The sequence below is a fragment of the Oncorhynchus gorbuscha genome, linkage group LG01, assembly GCF_021184085.1.
Source record: "Oncorhynchus gorbuscha isolate QuinsamMale2020 ecotype Even-year linkage group LG01, OgorEven_v1.0, whole genome shotgun sequence".
NCBI classification, from domain to species: domain Eukaryota; kingdom Metazoa; phylum Chordata; class Actinopteri; order Salmoniformes; family Salmonidae; genus Oncorhynchus; species Oncorhynchus gorbuscha.
This window is the reverse complement of record NC_060173.1, coordinates 75,305,026-75,322,624: the sequence shown is the minus strand read 5'-3', so window position 1 is coordinate 75,322,624 and position 17,599 is coordinate 75,305,026. Positions and strand designations below refer to the sequence as shown.

General features: G+C 45.7%; 1 protein-coding gene across 3 annotated transcripts in view; it reads left to right on the top strand.

The window, feature by feature from the left end:
- The window catches only part of LOC124042050 (kalirin-like), a 297,232-nt gene that overhangs the window by 120,018 nt on the left and 159,615 nt on the right, over positions 1-17,599 (top strand). For all 3 annotated transcript variants that reach the window (XM_046360354.1, XM_046360336.1, XM_046360344.1), the window contains exons 4-6: positions 4,986-5,178; positions 6,547-7,059; positions 16,739-16,861. In XM_046360354.1, the coding sequence (XP_046216310.1) occupies positions 4,986-5,178; positions 6,547-7,059; positions 16,739-16,861 (829 nt within the window). The remainder of the gene's footprint in view (positions 1-4,985; positions 5,179-6,546; positions 7,060-16,738; positions 16,862-17,599) is intronic.

Genomic DNA, 17,599 nt, shown 5'->3' with positions numbered 1-17,599 from the left:
ACCAGGCAAGGCAGTCGTTAGAAAAACCGAGGCTACTGAGTCTGCCGATAAGAATATGGTGCTTGACAGAGTCGAAAGTCTTGGCCAGGTCGATGAAGACCAACTGGTTGATCGCAAACTGATGAAGACCAACTGGTTGATCGCAATCTATTGATCTATTTCACTAGGACAATAACCTAAAACCAAATGTTAAATATCCACTGGAGTCGCTTACCAAGAAGACATGGAATGTTCCTGAGGGGCCTAGTTACAGTTTTGACTTAAATTGGCCTAAAAATCTATGAAAGGACTTGAAAATGACTGTCTGGCAATGATCAACATCCAACTTGACAGAGCTGGAAGGAATGGCGGATTGGCCACTGTGGTTGAAAATCCAGCACTTGCAGAAAATAGCTGTAAGTAGCAGAAGGAGTATTGTTGTCTGTTCATTTATTGCAATCAGGGTAGGGTTGGGGGGTATATACACAGTATATATACACAGTTGAGGTCGGAATACACCACTCCACAAACTTCTTGTTAACAAACTATAGTTTTGGCAAGTCGGTTAGGACATCTACTTTGTGCATGACACAAGTATTTTTTCAAACAATTGTTTACAGACAGATTATTTCACTCATAATTCACTGTATCACAAGTCCAGTGGGTCAGAAGTTGACATACACTAAGTTGACTGTGCCTTTAAACAGCTTGGGAAAATTCAGAAAAAGTCATGGCTTTAGAAGCTTCTGATAGGCTAATTTACATCATTTGAGTCAATTGGAGGTGTACCCGTGGATGTATTTCAAGGCCTACCTTCAAACTCAGTGCCTCTTTGCTTGACATCATAGGAAAATCAAAAGAAATCAGCCAAGACCTCAGACAAAAAATTGTAGACCTCCACAAGTCTGGTTCATCCTTGGGAGCAATTTTCAAACGCCTGAAGGTACCACGTTCATCTGTACAAACAATAGTACGCAAGTATAAACACCATGGGACCACACAGCCATCATACTGCTCAGGTAGGAGACACGTTCTGTCTCCTAGAGATGAATGTACTTTGGTGCGAAAAGTGCAAATCAATCCCAGAACAACAGCAAAGGACCTTGTGAAGATGCTGGAGGAAACAGGTACAAAGTATCTATATCCACAGTAAAACGAGTCCTATATTGACATAACATGAAGGATCGCTCAGTAAGGAAGAAGCCACTGCTCCAAAACCGGCACAGAAAACCAGACTACGGTTTGCAACTGCATATGGGGAAAAAGATCATACTTTTTGGAGAAATGTCCTCTGGTCTGATGAAACAAAAATAGAACTGTTTGGCCATAATGACCATCATTATGTTTGGAGGTAAAAGGGGGAGGCTTGCAAGCCGAAGAACACCATCCCAACCGTAAAGCACAGGGGTGGCAGCATGATGTTGTGGGGGTGCTTTGCTGCAGGAGGGACTGGTGCACGTCACAAAATAATTGGCATCATGCAGAAGAAAATTATGTGGATATATTGAAGCAACATCTCAAGACATCAGGTCAGGAAGTTAAAGCTTTGGTCGCAAATGGGTCTTCCAAATGGGCAATGACCCCAAGCATACTTCCAAAGTTGTGGCAAAATGGTTTAAGGACAACAAAGTCAAGGTATTGGAGTGGTCATCTAATGCCCTGACCTCAATCCTATAGAACATTTGTGGGCAGAACTGAAAAAGTGTGTGCGAGCAAGGAGGCCTACAAACCTGACTCCGTTACACCAGCTCTGTGTCATGTCCTGACCTTAGAGCTTTTTATGTCTCTATTTTGGTTTGGTCAGGGTGTGATTTGGGTGGTCATTGGGTGGGCACCAGATGTCCAGTGCTCCCCCACAGCCCGGTTTGACCTGTGCCTGCACTCGAGTGGCCAGGCTAAAGTGAGCATTCAGCCTGGAGAAGTGGTGCCAATGCTGAGCTCCAGTGCTCCCCCACAGCCCGGTCCACGCACCAGGCATCCTGTAGGTCTCCCCTGTAGGTCTCCCCAGGCTGTCTCTGCATCTCCTCCCTCCAGAGTCGCCCTCCGGTCCAGAGCCTCCAGTGTCGCCCTCCGGTCCGGTGCCCAGTCCGGGGTCGGCGGCGAGAGTCCCCACTCTAGGTTGCGCCACCTAAGTGGGCCAAGCCAGAAGTGGAGCGGGGTCTACGTCCCTCACCAGAGCCACCACCGCGGAGAAATGCCCACCCAGACCCTCCCCTTCAGGTTCAGGTTTTGCGGCCGGATGGGGGGGGGGGTGGTACTGTCACGCCCTGACCTTAGAGCTTTTTACGTCTCGATTATGGTTTGGTCAGGGTGTGATTTGGGTGGGCATTCTATGTTCCTTTTTCTATATTTTTGTATTTCTTTGTGTTGGCTGGGTATGTTTCTCAATCAGGGACAGCTGTCTATCGTTGTCTCTAATTGGGAACCATACTGAGATAGCTTTTTACACTCTGTCAGGAGGAAGGGGCCAAAATTCTACTTATTGTGAGAAGCTTGTTTAAGGCTACCCAAAGCGTTTGACCCAAGTTAAACAATTTAAAGGCAATGCTACCAAATACTAATTGAGTTTATGTAAACTTCTGACCCACTGGGAATGTGATGAAATAAAAGCTGAAATAAATCATTCTCTCTACTAATTATTCTCACATTTCACATTCTTAAAATAAAGTGGTGATCCTAACTGACAGGGAATTTTTACTATGATTAAATGTCAGGAATTGTGAAAAACTGAGTTTAAAAGTACTTGGCTAAGGTGTATGTAAACTTTTGACTTCAACTGTATATATATAAAAAGGAGGGTTAGACATTTTGCAAACAATTATATTGATAGAACCGTAAATCTAGCTGCAATATTAAAGCTGATCTTCATTCCCAAAACCAATAGGAAACCAAAAATGTACTTTCCCACAACTTCCAAGGAATCAAATGTGCTAGCTGGTGATTCTGTTGCCCTGCTCGCTGGGTAGTCGAAGTGTTCCCATTTTGGACCATTTTATGTGTCCGAAGGTACAAACTCCGCCTACCCGGTGGGCCCGGGGAGCAAATCAAATGCATCTACAGTATACTACCGCTGGCCAGTCAGATAGCTCAGATCACCTATGCCTGCAGCGTCCACGATCCCACAGCGAAGTTGATACTGTGACATTTCAAAACGTTTAAAACCATGACTAGAGAGAGACTTAAATGAATACAGCAAAGAGCTGCTGTTATTATGAGTAAGTTCATGTTTAAGTTTTTATTCAGCACTGTCAACACTTCATTCAACACTTTAATGAGCCATAAAATGTGATTCTCCCTATCAACTCCGACTACAAAGTGTATCGATTGGCTTGCATTGTTAAAATTGAGGAATATTTTACATTCTCTGGACAATAAAACATGAATTTGTGCATTAAGGAGAAAGAAAAAGAAGTGCGACTCCAATTTCACCATCAGCTGGAAGACAGTGTCTCGTCTCAGCGGAGGGAAGGAGACCCGAGGGATGGTGAGAGGCAGCCTCCACTGCTCTCTCTCTCCCTCTCTCCCTCCCTCCTTTTGCTGAGAGACTGACCATTAGATGCAGGCACCATCAGTCCAGTAAAATATGCAATTTATGCTCAAGTAATACAACAAGTGACCAGTGTGATCATACACCTCAATTTTTAAATATATTTTTTAAATGGTCTGAGAAGATCCAAATTAGCAGGGCAATTCAAGCATTGCCAATATGCCTTAATAATGTATTGGGCCTATAGCCTACTACACAACCCTCATGGCTACATAACTGCTTTTAGTAGGTATTAATGTTGCATAGGCTTACATTTGTTAAGTCATGTTTAAATAAAATATTGTCTCAGAAAAGGTTGGTGACCACTGGGGAAGGAGATGCTTCATGTAATAAAATGTGCATCCCAAATGGCACCCTATTCCCTATATAGTCCTATGGGTCCTGGTCAAATGTGGTGCACTAAATAGGGAATAAGGATCCATTTGGGATGTAGACATTTTCCCTTGTTTGTCCCCCAGTCTTCCAACACAAACGATGTGGAGAGGATCATATTAATTCCGGAAGTAGGGGAGGCTTGAGGAGGAGGGCATGTGGCGGGCCAAAGCAATTACTTGTTATTTTTATCTTCCAATCACAGTCAAGTGCTTTCAAAGTATCGGGACCTAAGAATAGACCATTAATATTATTTCAGCCTCATAACCTGTTAGAAAAATGAGGCCTTTCGTTATGGGGGGGGGATTTAAACGAGAATCCCAACAAATAAGCCTACTACATCTAAAGAGGACATGCCCAGGAGGAGAGAATGAGATATATGTGTCTTATTTGTATGTTGATCCAGAATGAAAGAGCTCAACGTCGATGACAGGCTTGTCAGAGAGTTAGAATCGTGGGAGCTAATCATCACTCTGAAGGCAGAACGAGGGGGCCAGCTTAAAACAAGTCCAATTGAATAGCGCTTGTCATTTAGCCATAGCAGTTAAATGAGTTCCGGTGGTGTAATGGCTTTAGCATCACCGTGGTTGGCTCAGAGTCCTGGGGAGTCAAGGGACCAATTCAGATCTAACTTGGCTGAAGGACATTAAGTAGGGCGTGTTGGAGGATAGTGTGGAGAGCCCCCCAGGCTCCCTTGGAGTTGGTGTGATGGTGTGATGTGTAGGGCACGCTGCGTACTAACGGTTGGTTCTCTCTCCCACTCTCGCTCTCCCTCACCTCTCTCTCTTTTCATTCTCTCTCTTTCATTCTCTCTCTCTCTTTCATTCTCTCTCTTTCATTCTCTCTCTCTCGCTTCACTCTCTCTCTCGCTTCATTCTCTCTCTCTCTCTCGCTTCATTCTCTCTCTCTCTCGCTTCACTCTCTCTCTCTCTCTCTCTCTCTCTCTCTCTCTCTCTCTCTCTCTCTCTCTCTCTCTCTCTCTCTCTCTCTCTCTCTCTCTCTCTCTCTCTCTCTCTCTCTCTCTCTCTCTCTCTCTCTCTCTCTCTCTCTCTCTCTCTCGCTTCGCTCTTTCATCTCTATCTCCCAGTGAGGATGTGTGCAAGCGGGGCTTCACAGTGATCATTGATATGCGTGGTTCCAAGTGGGACCTGATCAAGCCTCTACTGAAGACCCTGCAGGAAGCCTTCTCTGCTGAGATCTGCGTGGCGCTCATCATCAAACCGGACAACTTCTGGCAGAAGCAGAAAACCAACTTTGGCAGTGCCAAGTTCACTTTTGAGGTAAGGGAGAGCTCAGAATGGGAAAAAACTGAGCCTTGTTTTAGTTGGCATGTCTGGTTGCCCATTGTTAAAATATTTTATATTTCTCTCGTACATGCATTGTCTCTAGTCAGCATGCCTGTTTTGATGGTGATTATGTATTTCATCCGGAGTTGAATAGTAAACATTTTATTGTGATGTTATCACAGGACTATAAGCACTATTTGACAACAGTTGTTAATTTTGGTCTGTCTCTAAAATGGACAGGAAGCACAGAGCCGTATTTTCAAAGGAACTGGCGAGAAAAGATTGCAAAGAATGATTACCCCCCCCACGATTTTCCCCATATTCTCTGCATGTAATGCTATACAGAAGTCAGCCATTAGTAGTGTGCTAGGTAGTGTGAGGTTAAGCTTACACCCCTTGGTCCTCCCCTTTCTCATTCCTACCATCCACAGTGAACTGTAGTGCTAATGAGAAACAGAATTTCTGCGTTCCAAATGGCACCCTTGGCCCCGTATGCCTCTGGTCAAAAGTAAAGCTCTATATAGGGAATAGGGTGCCATTTGGGATGCATCCAATGAAGCCTATATATGTTTTGGCTGGGGTAACATCATGCAAACCTCTTGATTGTGTGCTGTTGAGCGAGTCGAGAGCTTCAAGTTCCTCAGTGTCCACATCACTAAGGAATTAACATGGGTCACACACGCTAACACAGTCGCAAAGGATTTTGCATTGTCCCTCAGATCCTCCAAAAGTTCTACAGCTGCACCATTGAGAGCATATTGACTAGCTGCATCACCGCTTGGTATGGCAACTGCTTGGTATCTGACCACAAGGCACTACAGAGAGTACAGCGCAGTGCATCGCTGGGGCCGAGCTTCCTGACATCCAGGACCTCTATACCAGGCGGTGTCAGAGGAAGGCCCTAAACATTGTCAAAGACTCCAGCCACCCAAGTCATAGACTGTTCTCTCTGCTATCACACGGAAAACGGTACTGGTGCACCAAGCGTGGAACCAAATGGACCCTGAACAGCTTCTAACCCCAAGCCATACGACTGTTAAATAGTTAGCCAAATAGCAACCCAGAATATCTGCATTGACTCCCCTTCGCACTAACTCTTTTGACTCACCACATATGCTGCTGCTACTGTTTATTATCACTTTACCCCTACCTATATGTACATATCTACCTCAATGACCTCGTACCCCTGCACATCGACTCGGTACTGGTACCCATTGTGTATTCATTCCTTGTGTTATTTTTCTATTTTTCTCTCTGCATTGTTGGGAAGGGCCCCCTTAAGTAAGCATTTCACTGTTCGTCTACACCTGTTGTTTACGAAGCAGGTGACAAATAACACTTGATTTGGATTTGACTTGACAGACTAGCATGGTGTCAGTGGAGGGCCTGACTAAGTTGGTGGACCCATCCCAGCTGACAGACGACTTTGAGGGCTCTTTGGAGTACAACCACGAGGAGTGGATGGATCTGCGCGTGGCCCTGGAGGAGTTCATGGGCTCGGCCGTGCACCTCCTCTCCCGCCTGGAGGACCTCCAGGAGCTGCTGGCCAAGAAGGAGTTCCCGGTGGACGTGGAGGGCTCCCGGCGGCTCATCGACGAGCACACGCAGCTCAAGAAGAAGGTGATGAAGGCTCCTGTGGAGGAGCTGGACAGGGAGGGCCAGAGGCTGCTTCAGTGTATCCGATCTAGCGACGGGTTTTCTGGGAGGAACTGCATCTCGGGTAGCGCTGACTTCCAGAGCGTGGTGCCTAAGATCGCCAGCCTGCTGGACAAGCTGCACTCCACCAGACAGCACCTACACCAGATGTGGCACGTCCGCAAGCTCAAGCTGGACCAGTGTTTCCAGCTCCGCCTCTTTGAGCAGGACGCAGAGAAGGTGAGTGACCAAGCTCAGAGATCTAGAAACATTCACAATAAAACCATTTCTGCTGAGTTGATCTCTGAATTGAAAATCTTTATGTTTACATTTACATTTAAGTCATTTAGCAGACGCTCTTATCCAGAGCGACTTACAAATTGGTGCATTCACCTTATGACATCCAGTCACTTAACAATAGTGCATCTAAAACTTAGGGGGGGTGGGGTGAGAGGGATTACTTATCCTATCCTAGGTATTCCTTAAAGAGGTGGGGTTTCAGGTGTCTCCGGAAGGTGGTGTTTGACTCCGCTGTCCTGGCGTCGTGAGGGAGTTTGTTCCACCATTGGGGGGCCAGGGCAGCGAACAGTTTTGACTGGGCTGAGCGGGAGCTGTACTTCCTCAGTGGTAGGGAGGCGAGCAGGCCAGAGGTGGATGAACGCAGTGCCCTTGTTTGGGTGTAGGGCCTGATCAGAGCCTGGAGGTACTGAGGTGCCGTTCCCCTCACAGCTCCGTAGGCAAGCACCATGGTCTTGTAGCGGATGCGAGCTTCAACTGGAAGCCAGTGGAGAGAACGGAGGAGCGGGGTGACGTGAGAGAACTTGGGAAGGTTGAACACCAGACGGGCTGCGGCGTTCTGGATGAGTTGAAGGGGTTTAATGGCACAGGCAGGGAGCCCAGCCAACAGCGAGTTGCAGTAAATCAGACGGGAGATGACAAGTGCCTGGATTAGGACCTGCGCCGCTTCCTGTGTGAGGCAGGGTCGTACTCTGCGGATGTTGTAGAGCATGAACCTACAGGAACGGGCCACCGCCTTGATGTTGGTTGAGAACGACAGGGTGTTGTCCAGGATCACGCCAAGGCTCTTGGCGCTCTGGGAGGAGGACACAATGGAGTTGTCAACCGTGATGGCGAGATCATGGAACGGGCAGTCCTTCCCCGGGAGGAAGAGCAGCTCCGTCTTGCCGAGGTTCAGCTTGAGGTGGTGATCCGTCATCCACACTGATATGTCTGCCAGACATGCAGAGATGCGATTCGCCACCTGGTCATCAGAAGGGGGAAAGGAGAAGATTAATTGTGTGTCGTCTGCATAGCAATGATAAGAGAGACCATGTGAGGTTATGACAGAGCCAAGTGACTTGGTGTATAGCGAGAATAGGAGAGGGCCAAGAACAGAGCCCTGGGGGACACCAGTGGTGAGAGCGCGTGGTGAGGAGACAGATTCTCGCCACGCCACCTGGTAGGAGCGACCTGTCAGGTAGGACGCAATCCAAGCGTGGGCCGCGCCGGAGATGCCCAACTCGGAGAGGGTGGAGAGGAGGATCTGATGGTTCACAGTATCGAAGGCAGCCGATAGATCTAGAAGGATGAGAGCAGAGGAGAGAGAGTTAGCTTTAGCAGTGCGGAGCGCCTCCGTGATACAGAGGAGAGCAGTCTCAGTTGAATGACTAGTCTTGAAACCTGACTGATTTGGATCAAGAAGGTCATTCAGAGAGAGATAGCGGGAGAGCTGGCCAAGGACGGCACGTTCAAGAGTTTTGGAGAGAAAAGAAAGAAGGGATACTGGTCTGTAATTGTTGACATCGGAGGGATCGAGTGTAGGTTTTTTCAGAAGGGGTGCAACTCTCGCTCTCTTGAAGACGGAAGGGACGTAGCCAGCGGTCAGGGATGAGTTGATGAGCGAGGTGAGGTAAGGGAGAAGGTCTCCGGAAATGGTCGGGAGAAGAGAGGAGGAGATAGGGTCAAGCGGGCAGGTTGTTGGGCGGCCGGCCGTCACAAGACGCGAGATTTCATCTGGAGAGAGAGGGGAGAAAGAGGTCAGAGCACAGGGTAGGGCAGTGTGAGCAGAACCAGCGGTGTCGTTTGACTTAGCAAACGAGGATCGGATGTCGTCGACCTTCTTTTCAGAATGGTTGACGAAGTCATCTGCAGAGAGGGAGGAGGGGGGGAGGGGGCGGAGGATTCAGGAGGGAGGAGAAGGTGGCAAAGAGCTTCCTAGGGTTAGAGGCAGATGCTTGGAATTTAGCGTGGTAGAAAGTGGCTTTAGCAGCAGAGACAGAGGAGGAAAATGTAGAGAGGAGGGAGTGAAAGGATGCCAGGTCCGCAGGGAGGCGAGTTTTCCTCCATTTCCGCTCGGCTGCCCGGAGCCCTGTTCTGTGAGCTCGCAATGAGTCATCGAGCCACGGAGCGGGAGGGGAGGACCGAGCCGGCCTGGAGGATAGGGGACATAGAGAGTCAAGGGATGCAGAGAGGGAGGAGAGGAGGGTTGAGGAGGCAGAATCAGGAGATAGGTGGGAGAAGGTTTGAGCGGAGGGAAGAGATGATAGGATGGAAGAGGAGAGAGTAGCGGGGGAGAGAGAGCGAAGGTTGGGACGGCGCGATACCATCCGAGTAGGGGCAGTGTGGGAGGTGTTGGATGAGAGCGAGAGGGAAAAGGATACAAGGCAGTGGTCGGAGACTTGGAGGGGAGTTGCAATGAGGTTAGTGGAAGAACAGCATCTAGTAAAGATGAGGTCGAGCGTATTGCCTGCCTTGTGAGTAGGGGGAAGGTGAGAGGGTGAGGTCAAAAGAGGAGAGGAGTGGAAAGAAGGAGGCAGAGAGGAAAGAGTCAAAGGTAGACGTGGGGAGGTTAAAGTCGCCCAGAACTGTGAGAGGTGAGCCGTCCTCAGGAAAGGAGCTTATCAAGGCATCAAGCTCATTGATGAACTCTCCGAGGGAACCTGGAGGGCGATAAATGATAAGGATGTTAAGCTTGAAAGGGCTGGTAACTGTGACAGCATGGAATTCAAAGGAGGCGATAGACAGATGGGTAAGGGAGAAAGAGAGAATGACCACTTGGGAGAGATGAGGATCCCGGTGCCACCACCCCGCTGACCAGACGCTCTCGGGGTGTGCGAGAACACGTGGGCGGACGAAGAGAGAGCAGTAGGAGTAGCAGTGTTGTCTGTGGTGATCCATGTTTCCGTCAGTGCCAAGAAGTCGAGGGACTGGAGGGAGGCATAGGCTGAGATGAACTCTGCCTTGTTGACCGCAGATTGGCAGTTCCAGAGGCTACCGGAGACCTGGAACTCCACGTGGGTCGTGCGCGCTGGGACCACCAGAGTAGGGTGGCCGCGGCCACGCGGTGTGGAGCGTTTGTATGGTCTGTGCAGAGAGGAGAGAACAGGGATAAACAGACACATAGTTGACAGGCTACAGAAGAGGCTACGCTAATGCAAAGGAGATTGGAATGACAAGTGGACTACACGTCTCGAATGTTCAGAAAGTTAAGCTACGTAGCAAGAATCTTATTGACTAAAATGATTAGAATGATACAGTACTGCTGAAGTAGGCCAGCTGGCAGTGGGTGCGTTGTTGACACTACACTAATCAAGTCGTTCCGTTGAGTGTAATAGTTTCTGCAGTGTTGCTATTCGGGGCTAGCAGGCTAGCTAGCAGTGTTGTTTACGTTACGTTGCGTTAAAAGAACGACAATAGATGGCTAGCGAACCTAGAAAATCGCTCTAGACTACACAATTATCTTTGATACAAAGACGGCTATGTAGCTAGCTAAGTAGCTAGCTACGATCAAACAAATCAAACCGTTGTACTGTAATGAAATGAAGTGAAAATGTGATACTACCTGTGAATGCGACCGGGTAGTTGAGTTCTATACAGAAGACGTTGGCTAGCGTTGGCTAGCTAGCAGAGTCACCTACGTTAAGGACGACAAATAGCTGGCTAGCTAACCTCGGTAAATTAAGATAATCACTCTAAGACTACACACTCTAAACCTAAACAACACAATTATCTTGGATACGATGATACGAAGACAGCAAAGACAGCTATGTAGCTAGCTAACACTAAACTAATCAAGTCGTTCAGTTGAGTGTAATAGTTTCTCCAGTGCAGCTAATCAGTGGACGTTAGCTAGCTGGCTAGTGAAGACTACGTTAGGACGGCGAAATACGATAATTACGCAATTATCTTTGATACAAAGACGGCTATGTAGCTAGCTGAGAAGAAATTGCTAAGATAAGACAAATCAAACCGTTGTGATATAATGAAATATAATGAAAAAATTATACTACCCGTTGGAGCGAAGTGCAGATGCGACCACTCGCTCCAACCGGAACCGGAAATATTTTATGGACTTTTATGGACTTGGGTCTTTAACTCGTGGTTACAAACGTGCAAATTTAAGTAAAATGACAAACAAAACACAGATCAGACAACGTGATATAGATGATACAAATGATCTCTGCTAACAGAATAACAAAAATTAACCCACAGTACATTAAATACACTGGTGATTTCACGTTCATAATATAATATGCAGGGCGTTCAGCTAGTAAGACCATTCTAATTGCCAAACGTGTGCCTTGTGTACAGTAAGGCAGACAAACGTCGACATGGAATTTATATTTAAAGGTTGCAAACTGATTGAGAGGTTTTTCGCATATAAATATCCCTGATCCTTGGATGCAAATATTTATCCTAGAGACACATTGTGAAAGTCCTCAGTATGACAGCGATGAACAAACTTCTGGCTAGATGTTATTTAAGGTTGCATCCCAAATGGCCCTCAATCCACGACTGTATATAGTGCAATACTTTTGACCGGAGCCCTCTGGGCCCTGGTGTACAGATCGGGTGACATTTGGGACACAGACTTTCTCTGTTTATATGCAGGGCCTGAATACATAAACGCTGGCATTTTGTTTATTTATTTGAAACGCATATTAAATGGGATATAATAACAGCCTGTGTTTTTAGAAGGATATGTGCTTTTACAAGATTCTGAAAAAACAGAACAGTTCAGTACCTCATTCCCAAGATGCTATTTTAGGGAATAAACATGTATTTTGCCCACTTTTCCAATTAGTGAGGTATTTTTAAGTGTGTATTAAAAACTATTTATTCTCCTCTGCGCACACATTGCCCTTGACAATGGCAGTAATGTTGTCCAGATGAGCCCAAAGGTATATGTAATAATTTCATAATCATTTTTTTGGTCATTTATTTTTGGTTTTTAAAGGAAAACCTCATATTGCCTAAATACCCCAAAACTCATTAGGAATAACACAACGACAACAACATGACCTCATGTTAGGACCTATATAACTCTGGCAAGGTCAGAGACACAGGTGAGCCTGCGAGAAAAGGTGGTTGGGTTTAGATGACAATGATGATCACACATTCAAAACAATGTTTTACATTGCCAGGTCATCTGCCGTTTCCCAATACAACCGGACAAATGAACTCAAACAAATAAACTACAGTGAAATGGCCACACAGCTAGTGTATACAGACAGAAAGGAAGAAAAACGGCATTCTCCTAACCATGCAATATTCCCTCCAAGCCTTCAAGCCCGCACTCCCCCCAACATACCCTACAATGATGAAGTAGTAGGCCAATGCCTGCTGGATTCTAGACAAAGGCCTTCATCTGGATAAGTGCAGTCAGTCCCTTTTCTAATGACAGTGGAGCCCCATGGTTCCTCCTGATGATTAGGCCAGGACCAGATAAAGATTAATTTCCCTGGGGACAATGCCAATTAAGGCCTGGCACACATACTCTGTATGTCCCTCCATGTGTCCTCTCCAATTGGTCTGTGATTGCCTGCTAACACTGCACTAACAATGTGTTACGCGACTCACAGTCTAACAGGATAGCTACAGCAGTTCACCTACTGGTCATATTGTAAACTCAGATTCCATAAGACTATTTTTAATTCGGATCCGACCGAGCACTTGGACAGTCATAGTAGCGTTTGTGGTTGCACACCTGCACTCCAGCCATTTGAACAGTGACTGTAAACACTGAGCGTATTATAACAGGGCACCTTTGAAGCTCAAGCATTAATAAGGGTATTTTTTGAACAATGAAATGAAATTGTCAGTGTTCAACCCCAGTAAAGGCACTACATATCTGTGTGGATCAAGATCAAAGGGAACAATAACAGACAGAGAGGAGGATGGAGGGGAGGATAGACCCATGTTTATTTTGGTCCTCCATAATGACCTTGTGCGCTCTCTTTGGCTTGCACCCCAAATGGCACCCTATTCCCTACATAGGGGACTTATTTTAACCAGGACCTATAGGTCGTTATCAGTAAAACGTCACAATAAGGTGCAGAGCGTTTCATTTGACTGTGAAATGGCTAGCTTGTTAGCATGGGTGCGCGCTAGTGGCCTTTCAATCGGTGATGTCACTTGCTCTGAGACCTTGAAGTAGTGGTTCTCCTTGCTCTGCACGGGCCACGGCTTTTGTGGAGCGATGGGTAACGATGCTTCGAGGGTGACTTGACGTGTGCAGAGCGTCCCTGGTTCGCGCCCAGGGCGAGGGGACGGACGTAAAGTCTATACTGTTACATTGATGCTGTTGACCCGGATCACTGGTTGCTGCGGAAAGAGAAGGAGGTCAAAAGGGGTTGAGTGTAGCCGATGTGAAATTGCTGGCCTATTCCTTGAAAACATCAGGTAGCTGTCAATGGTTTTAGTGGAGCTAGGGGTCTCCTTGCCCGCCAGCAGCCAAATCGAATGCTCTGCACCATATTGTGATGTTTTATTGATAAGCAATGGTGCGTATTCATGCCAAGGGAAGCCATGCTTCTCCAAAAATGTCACCAAGAAAAAAACATACAAAATAATTTAACTTTGTTCTCTCTGTTTCATACATTTCCTTCAATTCGCAGGAGCATTTGGCCTCCCTGGATGAGAAAAGTAATAAAATACTAGCTAATCAGCATTGAGCTAAACTGAGTGAGCTCAGCTGTGAATGGTCCTGGCGCATCAAAAAAAAGGTGTCAAGGGAAGCCAGTTTGGATTTGGCTTCTCACCAAACGTCATTGAATTGTTGCATGTCGTTGCATTGTTGTCCTCCTGGTGGTTAGCTAGATAGCTCCAATAGGCCCTTTCCTAAATTAGCCATGGATGGAGATGGGGATTTGGACTTGTGATTTTACTTAATTCTATGTACTGGCCAATTATTATAACACCGATTCTGATCCAACCATAAATTCATACATTGTGCCCCTGGCCTGTTCAACATGCAGCTAGATGTAGTAGGCTAATATTAACTAGTTGGCCTGGCGCATTGTTGCCCATGAAAGGAAGTTAGGCCCGTGAACAAGCATTTTAGCCTGGTAGCTTAGGACAACAATAATTTAAAGAGTGTACTGTATGACAGAGATCGTTTAGGCAACATGAAAGAGGGGGATGCCATTGGTGTTTCTCTACAAGTAGGGTGAGTGAACATGTTTTTTTCTACTTGCAAGTGTAACAGTATAGACTTTACGTCCGTCCCCTCGCCCCGACCTGGGCGTGAACCAGGGACGCTCTGCACACGTCAATAGTCACCCTCGAAGCATCGTTACCCATCGCTCCACAAATGCCGCGGCCCTTACAGAGCAAGAGGAACCACTACTTCAAGGTCTCAGAGCAAGTGACGTCACCGATTGAAACGCCACTAGCGCGCACCACCGCTAACTAGCTAGCAATTTCACATCGGCTACACAAGCACGCACACGGGCATACACACAGAAATCAGTACCATGGAGAGCCACATCATATTTAGATTACATTTATTGGACTACATAGTTGTTCGTATCTTTTAGTTGTCACTGCATAGATGATTAGATTATGTTGAAATGCTGACGTTGAAATAGTGGATGCAGTTTTCTTTGTGACTTGCACTAAATATCTGTGTTTCTAAATCAATAGTTGTTTAGTGATCCAAAAATGGAAACATTAACTTGCTTGACCATGCTGTAGGTCATTTAACTGTTTGTTACATGCAATATGTTTGTGGACTTCACCGGATAGATGTTGCTCTCTGGTTTTGTGATGAAACAACTGTGTGGTTGAATTTATTCTGCCGCTGTGTCTTCTTAGGTGTCAAAGCATATGATTGAATTAACAGGTTATAGAGCAAACAGCGCAATTATCACAACACATAGGTAGTAATATTGGCTTTTCCCCCCCTGGCATGGCTTCCCCTGTGATGTTACCCACTCACCGCTACTGGTGATAAGACCTATAGGGATTCTGGTGCCATTTGGGACTCGGTCAAAATGAACAATTACTGCTCCTCTCGCCTGGCCTCCACGTCGCCGTCTTCCTCTCCCATCATGCACTGGTAATGATCAACGCCATATGATGGAAAAAAATCTCACATGTTTTTTTTTTAGTCCGGAGAGTTATAGATTAAAATCAATGTTGTTCTCCATAGAGAAAAAAAAGACCTCTTTTGATGCAATCAATGTATTTCTTTCAAGGAATATGTCATTTTTACAGAGTACATTTTAGGTTTATGATAAGGAAGAAGTTGTTGTTCATTTTGGATAATGATACACAGATGTAGGATCACTCTTTTGAACACTCTTTCGTTGCCGAGAATGTTCCTGCACTTGCAGGAAAAGCAAACTTGCAGTGCAAACGGTTCCTTATCGTCAAGTGAACATGATAGGGAGCCATTTATCAGCAACTGCACTGAGCCAGAATTGTCCCCCCTAAAAAAAAGGAAACAGTCATTGAGCTAATTATTCTTTAGCTAGCTTCTCTCCGTTTAATTTGCAAATGATTAGATTAAGCTGTCAAGATGTAATTGAATAAGCATGACAAATTAGGTAATTTATAAGTATCGTTTCAATCATATGGTCTTTTGACAATAAAGTTGATTAAATCAAACCCTACTTTGAGGGTAAGAAATATGATTCAAAACCAAAATATATGGAGGACCATTTTTTCCTTGCCACTTTTCTGCTTTTCCATTCTATTTCCTAAAGTTATTTTTTTACTGCAATTTTTTTACTGCAAAGTTACTTTTTACTGCAATTGATCATGGTTTAGTAGGATAATAATTACCATAGCACTATTCATTAAAAAAAACGTCTAAATCGGAGCAAATTGTCTATAGCAACACCTGCTCCATAATCTGGTATATCAGTACAAACACATCAGACAACTCATGCCTTTTATAAGGACTTACATTGGAAGGCAGCGCTGAGAGGTCACACTTGAGCCAATGTTTAATTAACAGCTCAATCAACCCTGATTAAATAGATGTATTCTAATGTCGCAGGGCTCTTCAAGGCGGGGCTGTAAAGCTGCTGTAAAGCTGCTGGCCTAGAGGGCTGTCCTAATGTGACCCTATAATCATGCTTGTCACGCCACCGTTATTTAATTTTTGATCATGTAGTTGAGTGTACTGGTGCAGGATCTTAATAAAGAGCGATGGCAAGCCTCCCAATGATCATTAGGGTATAATTAACACCAGAGAGAGGACTACAGTATCATGTAAAGCTCTGAATGTTCTGAATCTGCTGTGTCCTAGGATGGTCTAGTGGTCTAAGCTGCTGCCTCTGGGTCACATATACTGCTGAAGCATGGGTTCAAATCCAGCCCTTTGCTGTGTCTTTCCTCTCTCTTGATCCTGTCCAATACACCTCCAAATGAAATAATGTCTGTCTGCTGTGCTGTGATGAGTTACAACAGCTAAACCATCAATGGGAATGTTCAATGATCATTATGATGATTGATTGATTATATATAATATGCTATTTATATGCGTGCAAGCCGTGCATTCATTTCTGAATGGGTGTGCCCAGCGGGAATCGAACCTAGAAGCACCATGCCCTAACAACTGAGCCACACAGGACCAGTAACCCAACCAGCAACCTTAACTAACCTTATGTATCTTTGTTTGTTCCCATCATAGATGTTTGACTGGATCAGTCACAATAAGGAAGTGTTCCTGCAGAGCCACACAGAGATCGGAGTCAGCTACCAACACGCCGTGGACCTCCAGACGCAGCACAATCACTTTGCCATGAATTCTATGGTATGTGAGGACTATGTAGTGTGTGAGGACTATATGGGATGTGGGAACTAAATGGGGTGTGGCAACTAGGTGGGGTGAGAGGACTATGTGGTGTGAGAGGACTATGTGGTGTGAGAGGGTTATGTGGCGTGAGAGGACACAGTGTATGGGGATGGGGGAATCTAATAATATGGATGACATCAATACTCTGAGTCACGGCTCAGTGATTTCACTTTGTATGAGCGGAGTAAAAGCGGAATTATTGAAAGACAGACCGGTCGATGTTCGAGGAGCGAGTCAAAAAGCCTTTCAATTACTGTATTAGTATTTCAAATAGGGTTGTGAAAGAAACATGCTCGTACAGCTACCAATGATTTAGCGCAGGCCACTGGCGATGGAGCGCTGGCGAAGTCCATTTTGCATATGAACACACACGTTCAGATTAGTAATTGCTCTACTGAAATCGCAGGCTACTTCCTCAATGTTGATTTGATTGCCTCTGCTTCTACTCACCAGTTACACACCACACTGCCATTAAAATTACTGTTAGGATGTTTCCAAAATGGCACCCTGTTACCTACATGGCCCTGGTCATAAGTAGTGAATAGGGTGCCTTTTGAGATACACCTTAGAGTAGGGAATGGCCTCTACTGCAGTTTTGCTCTGACAGAATGAAGACATGTTTGGTGCTATTTGGTTCAGAAATCAAGCCACATACAGTCCTGGGAAAAAGTATTTGCTCCCCATCTAATTTGCTCT